This window comes from Siniperca chuatsi, linkage group LG11 (genome assembly GCF_020085105.1).
Source record: "Siniperca chuatsi isolate FFG_IHB_CAS linkage group LG11, ASM2008510v1, whole genome shotgun sequence".
In the NCBI taxonomy this organism is placed as follows: Eukaryota; Metazoa; Chordata; class Actinopteri; order Centrarchiformes; family Sinipercidae; genus Siniperca; species Siniperca chuatsi.
Window position 1 is genome coordinate 3,066,219 of NC_058052.1, and position 25,211 is coordinate 3,091,429.

Here is a 25,211-nt window from a genome sequence, read left to right on the forward strand (position 1 = left end):
CTGAGTGGCTCTCTGGTGTAAAACATCTGAGTTTTTATTTCAAAGCAGAATGAGATCCACAGTTTTTTAGTAAATTAACTGTATCAGAAACTACAGAGGCCAGGAAAAAAACTGTTATATTTGTACATGGAATGTAAAAACATAATTGAAACGAGGAACAGTAATGGCAAACTGTACAGATTTAAATTATCTAATCTATAAAGAATGGGACAGTGGAACATAAATGTGAACAGCACTCCACTCACAAATATTGTTTTTTTCCTCTTTAACCAAGACAGATTCCACATGAAAACCCCTACTGTCATATCACCTATCTACACCACCTGCAACAAACAACAGTTAGAAAAACAAACCCCTAAAACAAGAAGCCTCACTTGGCGTCCAGCTTGGCCATTTCCTGAAGGTATATTCCAATGCTCTCACTGTCAAACAGAACAAAGTAAATGTTTTTCAGAGAGGAGCTGGTGGATGACACAAAATGGTTGGAGATGGCCTTGAGGATGAGCTGGGCGGCCGTTTGCTTTGGGAATCCGTTCCTGTGAGAGAGATTCAGTTTGTTAAGTGAATCTGCGGTGAGCAGTAGAAATGGATCTCACAGTAACAGCAGTGAATAAAGGACACTTTTTAACAGCACAGACTAGTGAAGACTAATGTGTATGAGCTGCAGCTAAAAGCAACAGTTGTAAACGATAACGATGTGAAATGTCATTGTAAATATAAATCTCACAGATGGAGCTGCATTCTGCCTCTACAGTTATATGACTATTATTACTGCTGTTGAAGATAAATGCTTTTCAAAGCTGAATGGGATTGTTTCACAAAGGACATTTTTTAAAGTCTCCTAAATACTGAAACTGTCAGCACTGTGTGGACAAGCTCAGAGACTTAACAGTATCAGTATTTGCACAATCAGCCAGGTTTAAGTGATAGTCTTGCCATTTCATTCAACCTAACATCATCTCCATATTACCCAATGTTCTGTTTAAAGGGTTAGCAGGCATTCAGACCAAAAACAGCCCTGCATTTAAATAATGTCAGGGGCTGGTTTGGGGTGGGGTGGGTGATTACGTGATTACTGTTTTAGGTACGTGTATATGGTGAGCCTGATTCAACTTTTTTGCAGACAGACTGGCCTCACTCAAATGAATGAGGGGGCTGTGTTTTTTCACGTAGAGCTAAAGTTGTGAACGCAGCCTTAACCTCAGCATACATTAAAGAGGAGCTCTTTCGACATCAAAATAACCAGCAACTGTTGGTTTGGCATGACTTTAACAGCAACAGTATATAGCCCTTTTTCAGACATGGAATTCATTCATCAATCTGAGTGATGGGGTTTTGTCTTTTAGACACAGGTGAATGTTTACCTTAATTACATTAATGTCCTCTCTGGCTTTATTCTGACTTTTACAGAAAGAGCCAAAATGCTGGTACGATATTTGGCACCTAGTCTACAGAGACTGCAACTCACTGCTGTTCTCAAGCAGTGACACACTAAGTTAAATGATACAAAGCAAGAAGAATGTTTTTTTGTTCTCTCACAGGCTACATCACTGATGGATTTTAAAACATATTTTGCTGTTGAAGTCTTAATTAAGGACTTGTGACCTCATGAGACCCTCACCGCCACTTCTTACAGTGAATCCACAGATACATCAGATTCATCATTCATTTGACAATTCTAGTGCTGGTTTATAAAGTCAGACAGTGCCAAAGCACAGAATGACAGGACATTAAGTTGGGACTCTCATTTATTCCTATTTGCTCACATGCTGTATATTTAGTGCTTTGCTGGATGTTCCTTTATTCATTAGTTGGCATGAATGAAAATCAAAAATATAAGGATAAAATGATTATTGTGGTTGTAAGAGAGTTTTTAAACCTCTTTTCCCTGCACTGAGGGGTAAATTATTTTATAGACTGATCTGATCTCAACAACTTAAAATCGTCTCATTCTCAGTGTTTCATAATTTGTAATACTGATTTTATTTTCTTTGTACATAAGATGATTAAGTGATAGGCAAACAGGACGCACCTTTCTTTCTCTGCATGTTTTACCTTTTGCTGCTGTGGTCTTTACATTAATCTGACAGCATTCAGTTTAGAGTTGTGCCGTGTTGTGATGTTTTATGTAAAAGTGACAATGGGGCTTTTTCAGACATGAGACCAACATGTTAAATAATCAACAAAACTCTTTGCTCCCTGTTGAGTGATTTAAATCAATTCATAGGCATTTCAAAGTTCAATGGCATAATTTCAAAGTACATAGACACTCTTGTGATTGACACTGAGTCTGGAGTCTCTCCATCAAACAGAACCAGCCATTCATTTTCAAACTTCAAGTCAGGAGTTTATTAGCTCTAGGGACCTGCTTGTCAAGTCTGAGTGGACAAATACATTCACAGCACTACTGATTGACACACTGCTCACTTCAAACCCTCTGTGTGTCAGAGTGGAGCTCACCGTCCAGCAGGAAGTGAAGGGAAAGCCACAGACTTGAGCTTCTTTTCCTCTGCTGCTGAGAGGCAGTTCCTCACCGTCTTCTCTAGCTGGTCCTCACACTTCTCTGAACCCCACTGAGGGACATTACAGTGGATGATGAAACGGGCTGCCATCCCACTGGCCTGGCTCACTGCCACTGCAGGTTGCAAAGACATAAACACGGAGTTTGACAGTTTTACCCTTAAATGCATACCTCGGGTCTCAAGAGACCGGGGACCATATTACACCCTGTTTAATTCATTAATTTTACTCACTTAAAGGTCCAGTATGTAACATTTAGGAGGAGATATTGGCAGAAATGGAATATAATATTTTTAAGTATGTTTTAATTAGTGTATAATCACCTGAAAATAAGATTTGTTGTGTTTTCATCACCTTAGAATAAGCCGTTTATATCTACAGAGGAAGCGGGTCCCCTTGCATGGAGGCCGCCATGTTGCACCGCCATGTTTCTACAGTAGCCCAGAATGGACAAACCAAACACTGGCTCTAGACAGGGCCATTTGCCTTTTTCGTGAGTTTTGTGGCCACCGTAGTTTCTCCTAAACGCTTGGAAGGGGAGGGTGAGGCGAGCAGTATTCAAATGGGTGTAAACTGCTATTTCACCGCTAGATGCCACTAAATCCTACACACTTCTCCCTTATATTATAAGCCCCTTATATTCTTCAACAATTTTTGACAATTCGGTGGTGTCAAAATGGTTGAAAATTATTCTTTTTCTAATGTTTTCTCTCAAACGTTTATAGGGTCTTTAGAGACCTGAGGTATGTAAGAGTGTGTTGTTTTTATGTAGTTAGCAGGTAATGTTGTGTTTTCCTGTTTGGCCTCATTTTATATCACTGACCCTACAAATTAACCCTGACACCAATGATGGTGCAGCGCTGGTGGGTCAGGTTCACTTTGTCAATCAGATCATTTAAAAGCAGACCTTTAGCTGTCTTACTTAAATAACGGGTCTCTAAACACCGGAGGTGTGTATATCTGGGTTAAAGGTTGCTTCTAGGTATAACACAGAGAGTATATCATGTTTAAAAGAACTTGTTGGTCTCATCAATTTTCTTGTACTCAGAATTTTCTCTTCGACATGAAAAAAATTCACGACTGGTCCAGGCCCACGCACACCGTTAAAAGCTTCTTAACGTCTGCTGTCTGTGGTGCTGAAGATAATACTGAATACACTTTCATGTAACTTTGCATATTTAATTGTCTGTAAGCCATGCTATATATTAAAAATGCATACATGACAAAGTGTAAGTGTTGTAAATGACACAAAGAAATGTTTTATACTTGTTCAGTATGAAAACAAAGCTTAATATGCAGTAAACTGTCTACAGCTTTACAATTAATTTTCCTGGGTGGAAGTCAGTTTCAGAAAGTAAACTTTGATTGGTTCTTATAAGTATCATGAAAATGCAGGTATTGTGAATGTCATTCTGTCTTAATTTCTGTATCAGACATACTGTATATAAGCATGTGGCAAACAACCTACGCACCATAAATACAAAGAAAAGAGAAGATACAAAACCATGAAAATTTCCCATCAGGAAAGTTTCAGCCAGAAGAGATGAAGATATTAGACGAGAAGAGGGAGAGGAGGATGATGACGACAGAAACTGGCAGATCAATTGTTTGTTAGTTTAGATTATTTTCTTATTTTCTAATTTAAACATTATCACTCATTTTATATCAAATGTTACTTAACCAAGAACATCAGTGTTCATGATAAAAGTATAGACTTAAAAGTAAACAAAAACAATAAAAGTGGTCGCTGGTAAGCCGGGGTGCCAGTCAGAGTCACAGTCTGACACTGATGTCAGGTGCCAACTGCTCATCAGTCCAAACATTATACAAACAGTATAATGACAAGAAAGTGACAGTGCAACAATTGCCAACATACAGTGAAAATGACAATCAACTCCCGTTCAACACCACCCGAGTCACTTTCTCCGTAGTCAGTCTGTAGGTACACAAGTTTGAGTCTTTCTAAGTGTCCGTAACACAGTCAGAGTGAGCCCTCTCCTCACAGTGGCAGAGCCGGAACTCCGGCTTACCACGTACTCCACTGCAAACAGCAGGCTCCTGGGAATAGACGGCCAGGGCTAGGAAAAGACAGGTAGCTGGACAGATGGCTTGATGATGCGTCAGATCCGGACCTTTTACGCACTACCAGGGGTTGGCAGGCTAGCAATGACACTCGGATGGACTGTCCTCTTCTTGTGCATGCCGGTTGTGAGTAAGCGCCATACCGTTATCACAGCCATTCATGTGGCTAGGTGTGTGTATGTTGTAGGGGGGTTCGTCCTTAAAGGCGCCGATTGCCACAGCTTAAATAAAACATGTAGTTTGTGGTTCCTCCGGCAGGATCTGGAGCTTCTTGAGATGCTCCTCGTACAAGGTGATAGGAGGCAGTAGTCAGTCTACCATAATGTCTAAGAACGTCTTTAGTTAAGATGCTTTTGGGAAACACCTCTTAAGTTTAAGAAAGTTCATAAGATGGATTTTAGTCTGCCTTTATTCACACAGGGAAAATACTGCTCTGAATTTAGAATTTACATTAATTTCAATCTACTTGGACTTTAAATGTTATAAAATCAACTACAAAAAACATTTGAAAGAAAAAAATGTAAATGATGATCATGGCTGCCAATAAACTGAGAGGTCAATTTAAAGTTTTTTTGGCAACTCAGCAGGACACGAATCCCTGCAGACTGAAATTCTTCTACAAAAACTGCATGAGGGCCAATCTTTAGTGGACACTGGCAGAATGCTGTAGCATGAACAACGTTGGGCTCATTACTTTTTTAAAGATTATTTTTTTGGCATTTTTGCCTTTATTTGACTGTAAAGCCGAAGAGATAGATAGGAAAGGTGGGAGTGAGAGAGGGGATGACAAAGGGCATTGGAATCGAACTCGGGCCGCCACAGCAAGGACTCAGCCCTGGTACATGAGGCGCACGCTTCGACAGGTGAGCTACCATTGCACCCCAGACTCATTACTTTTATGTCTTCAAATGTTTAAAGCATAACCAAACCCTAAACCCAGATCTATGTAAAACCTATTGGTGGAGGAAAGACGGGGAATTACTAAATCACCTGACTGTTAGCAGTAGTGCAGCACATTGAGTTGGCACATTTCTCTGCCTTCAATCGTAGTGGAAAACCAGTTTGCTTGGAGGCCTGAAACAACTATAGCCTTACATAGCTCTCCATTAAAAAACTAACCTCAAACAGCATCTCAAACAGCACAGCTGACACAGTTTTCCATTTCCAGGACAGTCTGTACCTGATGCCACCTCCAAAGGCCCCTGTGCTTTCCGCAGCTCCTTGACTGCCTCCAGGAACTCTCGGCCTCCAGCTTTCTCCAGTGCATTGCCTGAAAACAGAGCACAGCAGCAGGTGAGCACAAGACTGGATGGGCAGTGGGAAATTTGAAAACTTGTTAATAAGAAATAAAATACACGTCATTCTCACCCACTCCGTCTTTAAGGTCCATCTCTGCATTTGTTGGGTTAATTATCCCCTCCACCTTGATTGTTCCAATTTTGCTGATTTCACTCTCTGTTAGTGAAAGCTGTGGATTCACAAAGTCATCAACACAGTCTGAGAAAACAGCTGCTGTTTTCTTACATATACTTATGTAGATTAGACTGATATGTTGGTTGGCCTTTTACCAAAAATCACACTGTTGTCACTCTTATGATTACACTGGTTGTCACTTGGAAGTCCTTAGCATGAATTGGTTCTAATGGGTCATTTTATTACGTATAAACAGCTTCAGTTCACAAAATATTAGCACTGGCCTTCAGTGAGCCTAATACAAGTATGTTACCTTTTGTCCAAGGAACAGGCTCTTTGCTGACAGGATGGTGAATCCATCTCCAGGACCATCTTCCACTGTGGAGTTTGGTACAGACTCGTTGTCTGTGCTCTTTGCCAAATGGAGAGAAAATGGCACATTTAAACCACACTTAAATCATAACAGAGTGTACAGCTTAAACAAATAATAATCAAGCTGGGTATAACACCTCAGTACTTGTTGAGTACCGACACTGAATATAAGAAGTGTCAAGGATCAAAAGACGACATCCAATGCTTTGTCAAATTCTTGGGTTTGTTTACTCTACTTTAATCTGATATTTCATGATTTCCTGAGTCTAAACTTTTCTAGCTTTATTAGATTTGATTTTGGCAAAGTTCTTGATTTAACACAGATGCACTGTGCAGTTTGGCATATTTTGTTAAATGAAGTAAAGGTTAAATGCGTGAAAGTTCATTCTTGACCCTGGACATAGTTGTTTGATTTACTAGCATTTTCTGGAGCTTTCCACCATATCTTACGGTTTTCTAAAGCAAATGTATTTGACAGACTGAGTTCAGCTCCTCAACTCTACTAGATCTCGGAGCTCCTCGGACTTGGACTTGACTTGACTTAAGTGGTCTACAGCCCTGCTATGAGAAGTGGTTGAAAGCTCCAGAAACAGCTAATAAGTGAGCCCTGACTAAAGATGATTCTGTCAAGCTTTAAAAAAATAAGTATATTTCCAAAACTCAGGTACTGAAAAAGTATCATTTCGGTATCAGGACCAAAACTGAGTTTCTTGCACTGCACATTTTACATGTAGTTTTCCTGCTGTTGATAATAGTTCTAAAGTTATAGACATGTCAGCTTCAGATCTGTTGCATGGTCTACTAAAGGTCTCAGTATGCTATGAAAGAACTAGTTCGTATGACATGTTGTCCAACCACATCTAAAGGTAAACTGTTTCTATCTGTTCTGATGAATTGAACAAATGGGGATGACAACGCACATTCAGTGGGATCCTGCATATTTTCTCACCTCCACATACCTGGCCAATCACTGCGTAAAGTGAGCATGATAGTTGGATTGTTTATTTCGTTAGTTAAAAGAATTATCAGATGCAGCCCCCCGATTCCGCTGTTGGAGAGGTGGTTTCGGACGGTGTTCGACAATCTGACAAGCATTTCCTTTGCAGCATACGGGGGCCTTAATGGTCCCCCATCTCCCTGTGTATTCTGTCCATTCTGTTGAGTTGACTGACCTTTGGCTTGCGGCCTCGTTTGCCTTTAACCTTTTTGAAGGATTTGATGGGTTTCTTGCTCTTTGAGCATTCTTCATGCTTTTCGGGGATAGATGCCTGGCTGTCCACTTTCACCCGGCCTCCCCTCTTCTTGGAGAGCAGCTCTGGGTGGATGCGAGGCAGAACCCCTCCATTTGATATGGTCACCCCCCGCAGAAGCTGACAGAGAAAGCATTTCAGAAACAAAGAGTTTTCTTATGTACTGTCCTACAACATACAATAACACACCTTATTTCTTCATAAGAGTGTCATTCTCTTTAAGAAATGGTGACTTGTCTTGTGCAAGCAGATGTGAAATGACTGTGGTTGTTCCCAGCAGAGGTTAACCACAGTGTTGGTATACTTCACATCTTCTGAAATATTAGCTGCTACACACACCATCTGCTGTTAGCTGAAACCTTCACATTCACCACACATTTGCCTCACACTTCAGGGAAAAGACTTTCACTCACATTATCATGAGAGGACAGTACCTTGTTACTAATATAACAATAATTACATAATTATAACTATTCAAACCCACTGTTTGTTATGGCTGCACCATTGCATTCACTAGAAAGTTATTAATGTCTTACACATTTTTATACATATTGTTAAAAAGTATCCTGACATATCTGATATCTCTGGAAATTGTACAATCTCCACTACAGTTTAATGTTCTGAGAGTTTGAACACAGTTCAGTTGTACAACATGTGTTTGTAGTGATGGAGCCACTGGTGCATCTGGCAGAATAGATGAAGGTGCACCAGGCATCCTGATCCACTGGTAACCCCAGATGGCAGAGAGAGGTATGTCTTTGAATGCTCAGGTTTTCGTTATTTAGGGATCATGCTAGGTGGCCTCACTAATTTAAATGTCACCTTCTGTGTTAAGACACTTTCCCACCAGTGAGCAAACAAACACTTCATTTAAAGTTGCACTCATCAATATGTTTATACTAACAATGGATCAAATGACAGGTGTCGCCTATAGTGATGAAGCCACATTGAATTATCACCAACTCTGCAGTTCCCCTCAGCTCTACCTGTTTTAGCTCATTGTTTGGTTTTACAGCCCATAACCTCTACTCTCAGGAGTAGAGGTTATGCCAGATATTTCTTATTGGTGGAGGAGGTGTTGGTGGAGACCAGAAATAGAGCTAAAAGGAGAGGGAGTATTGGACCTACATTTAACATCACTCCAAATGACTACTAATGTGATGAGTAAATAGGCAATTGTTGCAAACACATTTGCCTTATCAACTTTATAAGGTGATAATACTGTATGTCAGATGTGTTTTTTATTTTTTTGTGTTAATTTTGACACATTAAAAAACAATACAAAATTGGATAAAAAAATGTAGGTGAAAATCTGATTAAAAAAAGTTGAACATTGCAAGTTTCTGTCACTTAAGAGGTTCTGGTGCATTACGAGCAGCTCAATTAAGCTTCTCCTCACTTTTCTCTTCACTTGCTAGTAGTGAAAACATATTCTGAACGGTCTCTGACTTCAAGAAGACTTGTTTACTGTAAATACTACAGTGAACAGTGTCTTCTTTTAGCAAGACACACAAAAACTTTTGGATACACCAGGACCCAGAGTGAAAATCTGTTGTCAACATTGATCTGTTCCTTTAAACATATCTAGGTAATAACATAAACCTACAGTGTGTTGGTAAGCAGGGATGGGATGATCTACTCTTCTGCAACAACACATTGTGACTGAGTCAGAAAAGCTGGCTTTGTTTGTACAAGATGATGTTGTCTTGAGCAGCTTTACCATATAATATTTGTGACTATTCTACTACCTGAAATGTAAAGGTCTACACATAAATATCAGTCAACCACTTTTAGAACACTGTGTTACCTGGTTGAGCTCTTCGTCATTGGCCACAGCCAGCTTGATGTGCCTGGGAGTTATTCTGCCTTTCTTGTTGTCCCGTGCTGCGTTTCCTGCCAACTCCAAGATCTCAGCTTAGAAGAGAGAAAACACAGTGTGGAAACCCATAAAACATACAGTGTGTGTTCTAGTATTTAAACTTATTTACTTTCCACTGTGTGACTCCCAGCCCATCAGGAACAAGAATAAAACAGTCAAGACATTTAGATTAACGTCACCTATGAGGAAACTGGATTGTTGCAGCAGTGATGTGGACATTGACACAGAAAATAAACATAAAATAAAAAGTTTTTTTTTTCTTTTTTGCGATCCAGGAAACTTTGTCCCATTCCTATTTCCAAAAGAATTAGACCTGTGCTATAATAAACAGTTTGTGTTATAATTTGTGTAATATATGATCATAATGCTTTCCAGATGGTCTAGTTAGTCCAGGAAGGTATTGGAAATTAATTAAGGTTGTTAGATGCCAATGTATTATCTGGCATTTTTTCTTAAGTAATTGTCTGATTTGTCTTTTTGTTAGATGTTATATGATGTAAATTAAATATATATAAAAATTATTAACACAAAAATATAAGAATGTTGCAAGTGAAGGGTATTAGACACAATAATGTAATACTACACCAGAACATATTCATCATAAAAATACTAATTAAAGTAGTAAAAAAACATATGCAATATATGATAATGGGACACATGATATGTTAAACTATTTTAATTTGTTTTGAGAGGTGGGGAGGGGCCAAAGGCACAAAAGGGCTGCTCTCCCAGGTTGTGCTCTGTTGCTGGGCAGCCTCAACATCTCCTCATGGCGTCCACATTGTTGTAGTTTAAATTAGGTTTACACATCTTACAACACTCACACACATACCTTCATTCATCCATACATACTTTACACTTCCATATCTTCACACCCTATCTTATTTTCTTATTTGTTAATAAATTAATTTGGCTTTTGGAACTTGTATGTGTGTGTGTGAACTCCCTCTTGTTGCAAGCCTGAGCCAAGGTTGTAACACCACCCTACCTGCCAGGTACTCAATGACTGCAGCCATGTAGACGGGCGCCCCCATGCCGATGCGGTATTTATGCGTGCCGGTGCGCAGGTACCTCATCATCCTCCCAACAGGGAAGATGACACCCGCCCTGGCTGAACGAGACAGCTTGGTGGCCTTCTTCTTTCCTCCTCTGGCTGACATCCTGCTCTAGACACAGAGTACAAATACAGTGAGTGACAGAAATAACATATGGTACAGCAGCTTTTTAAACTAAAAAACATCATATATTGTGAAAGTGTCAGTTCGCCTATATTGCAAAAAAAAAAAAGATCAGTCCACACAGATAGTTCTGGTTTTATATGTCCAGGTTTTGACATATCTGTCTCTGAGATTTCTGCCCCCACCTCAATACAATGGTGGTGAATGGAATATATTTTGTAGTGGTCATGCCATTGGAAATTACATTTTTAAAATTTATCAGGAACATCTCTTTCCAGAAACAGTGTCCTTGTTACTCTGGATAATCCACAGAACACACTGGAAACAGTTTTCATAGGGATTATTTCTTTGGTGGAAAGTAGTGCCACTGAAAACTGTAGACACCTTTTTTAATCAAATTTTATTTCAAAACCTGGACAAATAAAACCAAAACTATCAGTATACAATGTACAAAATACATTTATTTTGTCATTCTACAACACAGGGCTGCACAATTAAAAGAAAATTGTAGCTATATGTTGTAATATTGTTTATTTAGTCATTTCTTTCTGCCACCTTTTTGTAATGAAGGTGAACTGACCCTTTTATAATAGTGATATCTTAGTGTAATTGCCAAACAAATGAAAGTGATATACACCAGTGGAACTGTAAGTGCTAGAGTTTGCCAAAAAATATCTACTTCTCCATAAACCTTTCTGCTTCAACAATTAATTGATAATTTTATAATAATTAAACAGCATTCAAGTGTACACAGACATTCCTTTACAAATGATTTTTGAGGGTTTAATTAAATGTGTAATACACTCACCACAGAAGATGGTGGCCTACTTGTTACTTTCATATTTTTTTTTCATGGTTTTTCACTGTGGTTTTTCAACCTTTATTTACCATAGAAAATCCTAGATAAATAATTTCTAAATATTCAGTGAAACACATGATGAAGTCAGACAGGTATCAGCCCAAGGTGGTGAGCAGGTATCCTCCAAAGGAATGAGAAAGAATAGAGAAATCTGTGTCAGATCTGTTTTCATATGGAACCTTCAGTGAACCATCAAACAGATCCATTGAATGACGTCAATGAGGATGTATTTGCCTGAGCTTGACAGCCGAACACAAATTCTGCTTGAGAAAGTGATTTGACGTATCTGTATAATAACAGAATAGTGTTGCAGGATACTGGGAGAAAAAAAACATACGTCACGTCCACTACTTGTACCTAGGGTGCCATAATAAAGGCCAGTCGTTTTTTTCTTTCAAACTATATGTTTACCGAGGGTGTAACGGAGGAAAGGTTGCCGCTTCCCCCAGAGGTTTCCATGTAAACAAGTTCCAGCAGTGAGCGGTCTGATAGGCTGCGGCCTGCAGCAGCGCCAGTGGAACTCACACATAATTTACATATATGCACTAATTACCACAGGAGCTCGCCGCTGGCATTGAAGGTGGAGGGAAATGATGTGTGCGTACGGTGTTCGGCGCATGAGCCGAGCCGAAAGGAAAAAGACGGGAATGTGACCAGGGCCATGCAGGCTAACGTTACTGTACCAAACCTAACGTTACAGTGAACCAAGCAACACCTCTTCGACGTAGCTACGCAGACGTTAAACTGGACTTTTAGGTTATTTAAATTGTAAAACAGCCTGACACGGTGACGCTAGCTTAAACGGAGAAGTGTATTTATTTATACTAATTCAGCAGGGAAAAACATAAAGCTTAGGCTTAATGTTAGCAACGCCAGGTCGGCTTCGTTTAGCTAACGTCGAACAAAATTATTCACTACGCGTTCCGTGAGGCACTTTTGGGTGTTATTCTGCAATAGAGACATTAAGCACAACGACCCATTTCTTTAAACAAGTCCCCGCCCGCCCCTTCTTTTTTTTCATGTAGCCTCCAATCCTCTGGATGTGTGTAATCACATCAGACATGGAAAGTAAAGCGTCCCCGTCAATCCGGATATGCGCCGAGGCATGAAAAATGAGAAACCCTCCAAGTTTCTACCTGTTTTGTCCTCCTTTCACCCGAATCAGCGCGAACCAGTGATGCTCCTGCACGGAAGACAAACGAATCCCCCCGATGAAAGACGGCGTACTTTGTTTTGGTTATGTTTAATTGCTGTCCTTGTGCGTAATCTTGCTTCCCAACCTTACAAAAAACCCACAGAGCAAGCAGGAACAGCGTAGTCTGGTCGGAGGCTGGCTCTGTGCTACTGATGCTGCAAAGGGGAAAAATTCAGTAGAGGGAAAATGTAGTGAAAACGCCCCCCTAACATGGCTTCAAGAGGGAAAATGTTGGTTGAAAGGAACGCGATGTGCTTAGAGATAAAGGTAGCATTGTGTTTGAAGGCAAAGCAAATATAGATGGCCAATATTTTATAAAAAATACATTTTTCTAGGCGGTCGTGTAGATCCTAAATGGTATCCTAAAATGGCCTTTGAGTAGGCCTACATATAGGCTATACTGAAGGCTATTTATAGCTATGTATATACTGACATATATATACTGTATTTCACTTCATTTTTTGTAGCTTTCAAGCCTCCCAGGCCGTTTTTCCGTGATTTACTGTAGGCTATGTGTAAAACCAAAGGCCAGGTCTAACAGGGTGAATATGTATTTTTTTCTCTCCGGCCTCCATCTGTTAACTAGAAAAATTGCATTTTCTGCTGAAAATGCATGGGATTGCTGACAGCTGAAATAAACTGCAAAGCATTGCTGAAAATGCACAAATTTGAAATGAACTTGCCTGAAAAATCTGAAAGCTCAAATGTATTGCATTAGACTGCTGAAACACCTGGAAGCCAAAATGTAAAACTGGTAGAATTTGGAGTTGACAAAGTTAAGCTGAAAAGTTGAACAGAAACATAAATGTCCTTAAAGAGCATATACATTTTACATTTGAATTGTTTCTGTAGCTAAAAGTATGCAGAAGTATTACCCGACCGAAAAACATACAGAAGAATAATAAATTGCAAAGCATTGCTGAAAATGCAGAAATGTGAAATGAACTGGCAGAATTGGAAGCTGAACTACATTACCTAAAGTAGCTAAGAGGTGAAATACATTGCTAGAAAAGCTGGAAGCTAAACTGTAATATCATCAGTGGTTTTCACTTCTATTGCAATGAATTGTTGAAAAAAAGCACAATATTATAAAAAGCATGAATGATAGTGTCCTTAAAGAGTCCTCACAGAGATTTGTGTATGCATATGGAAGTCCTCACAAAGATATAACAACAAGTGTGTGTTAGTTTATTAATGTGTGTCTGTATGTGTCAGTATTTGTGTTTCTACATGTGTGTGAGAGAATGAGGTAGAGTTTAATTGTGAATTAAGTTAAATAGCTGAATAATAGCATAAATGTGGTTTCTGTAGCTAAATAGATGCAGGAGTATTACAAATGGAGTTTGTTGAAGAGGACAACAAACAAAAAGAAGACAATGACAGACAGACAGACAGACAGAGACAGAAGGACAGACAGATTCAGAAAGAGGTCTGTGTTTGTGTGTGTACACATTCCAGCTGGGACACACATGTATGCATACATGTCTTTCTCCTATACTGTATGGTTTAAAGGTCCATGAGTTGAATGCTGGAATTTCCTACTGTAAATGAATGCACATCAGTGTAACTTGTGTGTGTCTGTCAAACTGACCTAATCTCAGCTCAATCAGCTGTGTATGTCCCCTGAGATTAAAGGTTGTAGCAGAAATTTAAAATGGGTATTTTTGAATTGTGAATTAAACCTGCAATAGCTCAAGGTTTTAATGTATTAACAGCTAAAAAGGACAGAGATCTTAGCTGCCAAAAATAGATAAACAATAATCAAACCAGAGGAACAAACTGATGGAGGTTTAATTAGCTAATCAGCATCACCTATGTGTAATTGTATGTGTAGCCTGAAAGTGCTCAGAGACAGACAGAGCCCTGTAAAAGTTCCCTTCAAAGAAGACACAATGAAGCTTAAACTGTAGGTCATATTGTTGAAATGACCTCACCATCAGCATTGGAAGGTATTGATGAATATGTAGATTTGTAATTTGTGTGGATTATGATTTTAGCAAAAGGGGAAGCCATCTTGCCATTGTGTGCATCCATGCGCATTGGTAACACAGGCAACTGCCCTGATCAGGAAGGGCAGAGTGCCCTCTACACAATGGATACATCAATCACAGGTACGCAGGAGTAGCACAGGCCGTCAGATGCCTTCACCCTGTACACAACATAATATATTGCTACACTTAATTGAGTATTTTCCTTCCACAGTGTCCCCCTGTGGGACTGAAGAAATCCCATCCTCTCATTATTTACTTATTTATTAAGTACATGTATATCGTGTCTATGATTCAGAGTCACAATCAATAAATGTCACAGTCAATAAATGCCATAATGATCAAATATTTCCTTCTGTAGCCTGTGATGACAGAGTCCGTCTGTGGCCAAGCAACTTGGCTCGGCATTCTGGGTGACTCCTATTATCCCATGGATGACAATGAATCATGGTTTCTCAACCCGAGGGAGTCTGTGATAACAAGAGTACAATGTGATGAACCTCTCCTCGCTGTTTGGCGGAGAGCGAGTAAAAATCAAGTTGTACCTAGCTCCCTGGACCAATACTGTGGAAAAAACCTCTGATTGACATAAGAGGAAAAAATCCTCCAGTATTGGATCACACTCTCTTTCCTTCTCCACAACACTTGTTGCCAACTGCTGTTTTGGGCTAACATAGTTGTGAGCAAGCATATAAAACTACCAGGTGCACTTGTCACTAAACATAGATAAACATAAACGTCACCCTGTATATATAAAATCATATAAATCAAAGGGACCAAACTCAGTATTATTGTGGATATAAAGGTTATACATTTAGCAAAACAATATATAGAGACTGCCTTCAGTTGTGTCCACTGGGTGTTTAAGAAACCCCTTCAGATGTTAAGTAATCTGGCATCAGAACAATACAAGTCCTGGTATAATTGAAGTTCAAAATCTTGGTGTTTAAATGTGGAGCTTCTTCTCGACTCAGGTACCGTTGAGAGCCTATCACTGCAGAGAGGTTCCAGAACTTTTGGCACGCAGTGATTTCGGTGGCCTTTGGGCAATGTTGTTTCATGGGATTGAGGAGCGTCATTCTGTCAGGGGCTTGACCGAAGGAGACCAATAGAAGGCTGATGCCAACAGTCTGTGCTAACATACGACGTAGGAAGCTGCTTGACCATTGCTTACTTGGGATGTGTCTGACCAGATGACATCATTTCCTACCATCATTTTGACAACCACTACCTCTGTCCAAACTGTCCTGTCTAATTTATACACGGCATGGTAGCTGTCAGCATGGTAATTATCATTCCATACCATGTAGTCATAGTTCAAACGTCAATAGAGTGGGTAGGTCGTCTTTACTATAGTGGTCTTGGGTTGTGTAGGTGTTTTTGGAGTGATCATGTGGATTATTTGTCTAGTCACCACGTCTGCCTCCTTACACAAACAGGGTCCATTACCGTCTAGTATGCTAAAACTACCTCTGTCCCATTTCCCAAATTCATCATTTAACACAATGTCTTCTATGATTACATAGAACACATTCGATGATTTTTCCCTGTGGGCCCATTCTGGGGTAATGGGTCTTCATGCTCTGGGTCTTTGGCTGGAGCATGGGGATCACACAGCACGCAGCTAGCACCAACCCAACTCCCACAATAGTTCCTGCTTTGGTCAATACTGTTTTCCATGACTGCAACATCAACCAATCCCACCAAGACGTTGCTTTTTTAGCTCCTTGAGTGATTTTCACGTCTCTTAAGTTTCTTTAAGCTTTAGTTACATTGCCATCTTCATCTGTGTGCATTGGAATGACTGTACATTGGACTCACTTCCAATGCACATGCAAATTCCCTTTTCTTCAGCTAATAGTTGGTCTAGCACAAATCTATTCTGCCTGGTCATGGTGGAGGTGACACGTAACTGCGCCTTGATGCCATCTAAGGCTGATAGTGCACTATTCATACATTTTTGCTGGTTTTACCATAGGTACTTAATCCAATGAGAATTCTTGTGTGTTTGGGTACATGGAAAAATGGAGCCATAATCTATGTCAGTTATAGACATGATCTGGTGTTCCTCTAGTACTCCTACAGACCAGCCAGTGGCGGTAACCCAAATGTCAGGGTCGTTTATCACTGCTCTTTAGACCTGGTTGATTGGTGATCGAGTCTGATTACTGCCAAATTCCCTGTCAACATGACTGGGTGTGCTGTCCCCTCCATCTTCCTCGCTGTCCCTTGCCTCTGCTGAGGGACTGTGCCTGACTCCGCTAGGCCCTTTGTCTGGGTCTGCCTGTACACTGTCGCTACGTAGAGTGTCTCACCTAGAGTTTGTCCTGGCTCCTCAGCTCTGCAGCAGTGATTCAAATGAAACCAAACGTTTTTACCTTCAACTTTGAGAGCTGTTGGTGTTGCTAGGATCACCTAGGTCCCATCATTCTGGGCTCTGGGCTTTGGAGGTCCTCGGGGATCTCACTCGTCCTTCCCTCTGTGGCTCCTTTCACCTGTTGGAAAATGGCTTTGTGTATAACAGTTAAGTGTCGCACATAGTTAGCCAGTTCTGCTTCAAGCTGCTCAAACAGAGGACCATTGTATGGACCTCTTAAGTATGGTACTGGCATGGGTCGACCCGTAAGCATTTCATGCTGTGTTAGATGCGTGCTGCGGTTAGTTTGCATTCTCATGCTCATTAGTGCCAAAGGTAGAGAGTCTCCCCATTTCATTCTATTGTCTTCTTGGCCTTCTGCACAGATTTTTGCTATCTTAGCCTTCAGGCTGCCAATGGCTCTCTCGACCATTCCTTGACTCTGCGGATGATACACACAACCTAGCTTAACCTAGCCTTTGAAATTGTTGCCACTAAGTGGTGATGTAAAGCTGGACCATTATCGGAACTGATCTTATCTGGGATTCCGAATCTAGTAAACACCTCTCTGCACAGGAACTTGGCAGTTGAGGCAGTGTCTGGACCTGCCACTGGTACTGCCTCCACCCATCTGCTATATCTGTCAATCACTATCAGCATATAGCACTTACCTCATACTCTAACATGTCTACATGTTCCAAAAGCAGATGTCATGATGTCATGTGGTCCATGCCACAGGTCTCTGTGTGGTCCTTGTTGTGTTTTAACTGCCCCTCTTTTTAGCCAGGTGCCCTTTTCATAGATACTGGCTGCCTGTTGTGACTGAATGAGAGACAACAAGTCACCCACTGGACCTGGGTTCTCAGCTAATACAGGTATCATTACTGCTGGACCCATTGCTGCCTTTCTGGTCAATTCGTCTGCAAAGTTGAGATGTTCTGGGCATTTAATGATTGCCAATGCTTCAAAATGAATGGCTACCAACAATTGTGAAATTGCTGCCCCATGCGTGATGGGATTTCCATCTGCTCTCTGGAAACTGTGTTGTTTCCATATGTTTCCATATGTGTGGCAGACACCATAAGCGTAGGCTGCATCAGTGTAGATGTTGACACGCTTCCCTGCAGCCAATTTGCATGCTGCTGTGAGTGCTTTGATTTCTGCCACATGTGCTGAACATGGCTGATGTACTCCCTAGATTTGAACTTGGGAGAATGTCTGATTGTTGGCGTTGAGCTGCGCAATGCCGTATTCTGCATGATTTGCTCATCTCTAAAGCATGAGTTGTCAACAATGTTAAATGTGTGTCAATGGGCTCATTAGCATGTCTGGTCTTGCTTTAAAGAACGTGTCTGAAGGCAGAACCATTTTGGTGGCTGGATTAATGGTGTTACATCATTGAATACTAAGTTTGGATGCTGCCAGAATAACCTCATACTCATAGTCTTCCTTGCCTGTTTGAGTACAAATCTGGGACCTTTGCATAACGTGTGCAACTGATGAGATGTGTATAATGTCTGGGTGGCCCATTGTTACTGACGAGGCTTTTTGGTAGGCAAAGGCTGCTGCTGCCAATCCCTGATAGCAAGGTGGTAAGCCTTGCTATACTGCATCCATTTGAGTGCTATAGTAAGCTAATGGTTGTTTGCCTGTAGGTGTATCCTGCATTAATACAGCAAGCATATCCTGCACACTCTGCTACATACAAATCAAACACTTTGGTGTAGTCTGCGGTGCCCAACGCAGGAGCTGTCAGCAGTGCCCCTTTTATGGCCTGAAAGGCTCCCTCAGCATCTTCTGTCCACTGTCCACTGTAACTGCGCTGACTTAGGTTTCTGACCTGCTGCTTTAATTAGTGCTTTAAGCGGGGCCGTTTTGAGAGCGTAGTTGCAGATCCACTGATGACTACAGTCTACCATGCCAAGGAACGAAAGCATTTGTGACACTGTCTGTGGTTTGGGAGCTTTAGTTACAGCCTTCACCTGTGATGGTGCAATAAGTCTTTTGTCACCACTCAACTGTCTACCTAAGTATTCTACCTCTTGCTTGTTGTAGCTTATCTTTACTGACCTTGTGACCTCTCTGTGCCAGTGCCTGCAGCTGCTACTGAGTCTTTTTCACACTGTTCTTTTGAGGAACTACAACTTAGCAAGTCATCGACATATTGGATCAGAGTGCTATCTATGTAGAAATGCCACAGATCTTGTGACAATACTCTGTTAAACAATGGACTGTGGCAGAACCCTTGTGGGATGCGCGTGTACGTGATCTGTTGGCCTTAATAGGTAAATGCAAAAAGGTATTGCTAGTCAGGGTGCAAGGGAACACTGAAAAATGCAGAACATAGATCAATCACTGTGTACCACTGGGTACTTGTTGAAATGTTTGACAGTAAAGTGTGGATCAGGCACAACTGGAGTTTCTTCCTTCACCACAGCATTTACTATATGCAAGTCCTGTACCAACCTGTAGTCACTGGAGTATGGAAAGATTGGAGAATTGCATGGACATTGGGTCTTTATCGAAACTCCAGTCGGCAGGAAACCTTCAATTGTGGGCTTTATTCCTGCCACTGCCTGTGGTGAGATATTGTCTTTGGTATGGTAATCTAGCACCTGGTCTCACTGCAATGTATACTGGCTGTGCTGACTTTACCAGTCCTACATGTGTCTTGTGCTTTGACCATAAATAGTCTAGTATTTGTTCTAAGAGCTTTTCTTGTGCTACAGTGAGGCTCATCTGTGGGAGTGGTCTGTCATCTAACAGGACTCTTTCTGTTAGTGACTGGTCAATTGTCTTGAGAGATATTCTTACATACTGTCTGTCTTGTGAGATGTGTATGTTATGGTTATCTGTTGGTGTCCATTGTTTCACTTGTAGTGCTGCCTTGACCATTGGCCCTAAATCATGTGACTGATGGCCCTCAGCAATTGAGTGTGAGATGTGAGGTGAGGAGTCTTTCACTTGAAACCAGGGGCCGATCAACATGGGTACAGGCTCTGTAAGAGGTATCACTTGGCATTTCCAAGACAAGCCGAGAGTCTTGGTTGCATCCCCAACACTTATCGTCAGGCTGTCCGGGATGTGCCTGCTGTGATTCCATGATTGTGATCGACCTCTCCATCCTCCTCTCTAAGTTTGGCCTCCTTTCGTTGTCCACATCCCTGCTGAGGTCTGTAATTATCTCCTGGTTGATTGACGTACACGTGGATGGGTGGAATTTGTGGAGCTTGGGGCTGCTGCAGAGACTGTTGTGGTGGCTGAGTAGCTGATGGACCTTGTTGTGGTGCCCCTGCAGTTGGCACTGGTTCAGGCACCTGTACTTGAGGCTGGGATGTGACCACTGGTGCTTGCACTTTGTATTTCTGGTCTTTATTCTTCTTTGTTAGCTTTCCTAGCTACAACTGCTTGAGTTTGTTTAGTGTCTGTTTGGTTTTTTCTCCTTCCTCCATATTATGTTGCTTGACCGTGCTGTTTGACATGGTGGACAATGTCCTCTGAGAAGACGGGCCAGTTCTACTTCATTAGGCCCACTACACCATCCAGACGCTTCTGTAATGGGAGTGGCATGCTTTTTTTGACCATTAGTTTGAACAGGCTTACGGCCTGCTGTTGGAATTCCACACACTGCTTGTTTCATCCTTCCACCTGCTGCTACCACTGGTGTCAGATGCTTTGTGATATCTGATACTTGCTTCCACCTCATCACAGCAGGCTGTGTGAAAAGTGCCCTCAGGTGGCCACTGTTGGCCGGTGGCTGTTCTTTTGTTCCATTTTTTCATACACTTTAGAATTAGTTTTTTGTTGTCTGGATGTCTTTTCATGATCAGCTTTGCTGGGGTAGTTACTCCTACGCCTATGTCGCTCTTCCCCATTTTTCGTGCGTGTGTTCCCATGTATCCCTGCCTTGCACAACTGGGATCTGATCTTGGGATTTCAGCTTCTTCATTTAATTCTCTTGTCCGAATCAGCACTATTATTTTACCTGCTATTACTGCAGCTTCATATTTTCTTGGAGAGTCAAAATCAATACTCAGCTTTTCTGATCCATCAGCTACAGTCTTTCTAATAATATTTCCCCTGTTTCCCACCTGACTTTTCTTGGGCTTATGGTAAGGCACAATCATGGATTTAGCAGTAGTCTATTTTCTCCTTCAATAGCATGTCTGTCTGGCACCCCTAAAAATGGGTTGAGAGGGATTGTTGCTTTCCCTTCTGGGTCATGACAGAGTTGCTCTAATACTGGCTGAGTTGTTGGAAAGACTAGAAAGGTGCTATATAAGTACAGTCCATCTACCATTTATTTAAGATTTGCAACGTTCCAGCCATCCACAGTCTTTTTAAGCACACTAGGAAATCAGTCTGTGCCTGTCTTAAATTCACCCACTTGCTCTGGTGGTATATTGTCAGTTTGGAAAATAAATTTATTTGGGTAACCTTTTTTTTTTTTTACAAAATCAATTCTTTCTCCGTGCATCTGCTGTGGGTTTTCCAGATCGCAAAATGTCCTACTGACAGTCTTATAATGTCAATCACCTTACACACGATACCCATAATCTTATTTCTCCATTTCCGAGGTATGTCAATAATGTCACAATATGAGGGAAGCACAATGCAAATTCCACCTAGAATTTTAAAATAGTATTAATGTAATTGTAGTGGTAATATTAATATTAATGAAGTAATAATAATATGAATGATAGTCATAGGAATAATAATGACAATAATAGTAACAAAGCCAATAACAACTGAAGTAGCAGTTGTCGAGCAGGAACACGGGGCAGCAGGTGGCCCACAACCAAAGATCCAGACTCTGCAGCTCCAGAGGCAGAAATACCTGCTGAAAGCGGCAGAAGGAGACACAAGAGACGAGAAAGCATACAACTACGGGAGAGAGAAGATGCCGAGTTAGTAACATGCAGTAATGGGATAAAAATGCATACAGATGGAGAGGGAGAGGAGGAGAGAGGAAAGAGGTGCATCATGGGAAGTCTCCCGGCAGTCTAGGCCTATAGCAGCATAACTAAGGGATGGTTCAGGACTAACCCAAGCCAGCCCTAACGATAAGCTTTATCAAAGAGGAAAGTCTTAAGCCTACTCTTAAATGTGGAGATGGTGTCTGCCTCCTGAACCCAAACTGGGATCTGATTCCACAGGAGAGGAGCTTGATAATTAAAGGCTCTGGCTCCCATTCTACTTTTGTAAACTCTAGGAACCACAAGTAACCCTGCATTCTGTGAGTGCAGTGTTCTAGTGGGGTAATATGGTATTACGAGCACTTTAAGAAATGATGGTGCCTGACCATTAAGAGCTTTGTAGGTGAGGAGAAGGATTTTAAATTCTATTCTGGATTTTACAGGAAGCCAGTGCAGAGAAGCTAATATTGGAGAAATATGTTTTCCTAGTTCTTGTCAGTACACATGCCGCAGTTTCATGTGGGAGTTAAAGGATAAATCCTGGTTCCTTATGGTGGTACTGGAGGCCAGGGCAATGGCATCTAGAGCAACTATATCTTTTGATAATGTCTCGGAAGTGTTTGGGGCCAAGTACAATAACTTCAGTTTTGTCTGAGTTTAACATAAGAAAATTGCAGGTCATCCAGGTTTTTATATCCTTAAGGCATGCTTGAAGTTTAGCTAACTGGTTAGTTTCATCTGGCTTGATCTATAGATATAATTGGGTATCATCTGCATAATAATGAAAGTTTATGGAGTGTTTCCTAATAATGTTGCCTAAAGGAAGCATATATATGGTGAATATAATCGGTCCAAGCACAGAACCTTGTGGAACTCCATGACTAACTTTGACGTGCACAGTGGACTCACCATTAACATGTACAAATGATCTATAGTTGGCTGAAACCCCTGGATCAAGAGTGGGAATAGAGCTGTGATTCTCTGTCAGCCTGGCTGCAGTGCTGAAAAGAAACCTGGGTTTGTTTTCCTCTATTAATGATGAGTAGTAGGCTGCTCTGGCATTACGGAGGGCTTTCCTATATGTTTTAACTTGCCAGACTTAACTAGATTCTTACAGGTTGATGGAACGCCATTTCCTTTCAAGTTTTCATGATATTTGCTTTAATTTGCGGGTTTTTCAGAGGTGCGATAGAATCGAGTGTCGTCCGCAGTGAGCCTGCAGCACTGTCAACAAGATGGTCAGTTTGGGAGGGGCTGAAATTAGCAAAGGAGTCCTCTGTCATATTGAGACATAGCACCAAATTAAATGCAGATGGGATTGCTTCCTTAAATTTAGCTACAGCATTATCAGATAGATATCTAGAGTAGGAGTTTTTGCCTAATGGCGTGTAGTCCAGTAATAGGAATTCGAAAATTATTAAATAATGGTCCGATAATGAAGGATTCTGTGGAAAGACTATTAAATGTTCAATTTCAATGCCATATACCAGAACAAGGTCGAGGGTGTGGTTAAAACAGTGAGTGGTTTTATGTACACTCTGACAATAGCCAATCAAATCTAATAATAAGATAAATGCAGTACTAAGGCTATCATTTTCAACGTCCACATGAATATTGTAATCACCTACATTAATTACTTTATCTGTTTTAAGGGCTAAACTTGATAAAAAATCTGAGAATTCAGATAAAAATTCAGAATAAGGACCAGGAGTGCAGTACACTATAACAAATAGAATTGGCTGTCGTGTTTTTGTTGGGTGTGAAAGACTAAGAACAAGGCTTTCGAATGAGTTATAATTTAGTTTAGGTTTAGGGTCGATTAATAGGCTTGAGTCGAAGATGGCTGCAATTCCACCTGCCTCGAGGAATGTGAGTATTAATATGCCTGGGCGGAGTGGATTCATTTAGGTTAACATATTCTTCATGACCCAGCCAGGTTTCAGTACGTCAAAATAAGTCAATATGATACTCTGATATTTAATGCAACAGCAAGGGGGCACAAGCCAGTGTCTTCTTGTGCCAGTCCCAAGTCTGGATAAATGCAGAGGGTTGTGTCAGGAAGGGCATCCGACGTAAAACACATGCCAAATTAAAAATGTGAATCGTGAAAATGACTTCCATACCGGATCGTTCAGGGCCCGGGTCAACAACGACCGCCACCGGTGCTGTTGACCTACAGGGTACCGTGGAAATTGGACTACTGTTGGTCAAAGACGAAGGAGAGGAGGAAGGTGTGTTCGTAGGCAGAGAGAGAAGAGGAAAGCTAAGAATGTAGGACTGACAGTAGGGACTTTGAATGTTGGGACTATGACAGGGAAGGCTAGAGAGTTGATTGACATACTGTTTGTCCAGGAGACCAGGTGGAAAGGTAGTAAGGCTAGAAGCTTAGGAGCAGGGTTCAAGTTGTTCTACCATGGGTCAGATAGGAAGAGAAACGGATTAGGAGTTATCCTGAAAGAGGAGTTTGTGAGGAATGTTCTAGAGGTGAAAAGAGTATCAGACTGAGTCTGAAGCTGGAAATTGAAGGGGTGATGTTCAATGTTGTGAGTGGTTATGCCCCACAGGTAGGATGTGAGTTAGAAGAGAAGGAGAAATTCTGGAGTGAGTTAGATGAAGTGATGCAGAGCATCCCCAGAGGTGAGAGAGTGGTGATTGGTGCAGATTTCAATGGGCATGTAGGTGAAGGGAACAGAGGTGATGAGAATGTGATGGGCAGGTTTGGTCTTCAGGACAGGAACGCAGAAGGACAGATGGTGGTAGACTTTGCAAAGAGGATGGAAATGGCTGTAGTGAACACTTTCTTCCAGAAGAGGCAGGAACATAGGGTGACATAAGAGCGGAGGTAGAAGCACTCAGGTGGACTACATCTTGTGTAGACGTAATCTGAAAGAGACCAGTGACTGTAAAGTAGTGATAGGGGAGAGTGTAGCCAGACAACACAGGATGGTAGTGTGTAAAATGACTCTGGTAGTGAGGAAGATGAAGAGGACAAAGTGGTGGAAGTTGAAAAAGGAAGAATGTTGTGTAGTTTTCAGGGAGGAGCTGAGACAGACTCTGGGTGGTCAGGAAGTGCTCCCAGATGACTGGACCACTACAGCTAATGTGATCAGGGAGACAGGTAGGAGGGTACTCGGTGTGTCATCTGGAAAGAGGAAAGCGGACAAGGAGACTTGGTGGTGGAACGAGGAAGTGCAGGAGTGTAT

At 41.2% G+C, this 25,211-nt stretch overlaps 1 protein-coding gene across 3 annotated transcripts in view; it reads right to left on the reverse strand.

Moving 5' to 3' along the window:
- Positions 1–11: 11 nt before the first annotated feature.
- The window catches only part of LOC122884972 (core histone macro-H2A.2), a 39,253-nt gene continuing 14,053 nt past the window's right edge, over positions 12–25,211 (reverse strand). Inside the window, exons 1-9 of one of the 3 annotated variants that reach the window (XM_044215535.1) lie at positions 12,690–12,918; positions 10,505–10,677; positions 9,445–9,551; positions 7,560–7,757; positions 6,329–6,427; positions 5,971–6,070; positions 5,783–5,872; positions 2,461–2,635; positions 12–536 (exon numbers count right to left, since the gene is read on the reverse strand). In XM_044215535.1, coding sequence (XP_044071470.1) covers positions 371–536; positions 2,461–2,635; positions 5,783–5,872; positions 5,971–6,070; positions 6,329–6,427; positions 7,560–7,757; positions 9,445–9,551; positions 10,505–10,676 — 1,107 coding nt within the window. In that variant the 5' untranslated portion in view covers position 10,677; positions 12,690–12,918 and the 3' untranslated portion in view covers positions 12–370. Of the gene's footprint in view, positions 537–2,460; positions 2,636–5,782; positions 5,873–5,970; positions 6,071–6,328; positions 6,428–7,559; positions 7,758–9,444; positions 9,552–10,504; positions 10,683–12,689; positions 12,919–25,211 lie in introns of those variants that run through there. The other 2 variants (XM_044215534.1, XM_044215533.1) reach the window with 2 other exon arrangements.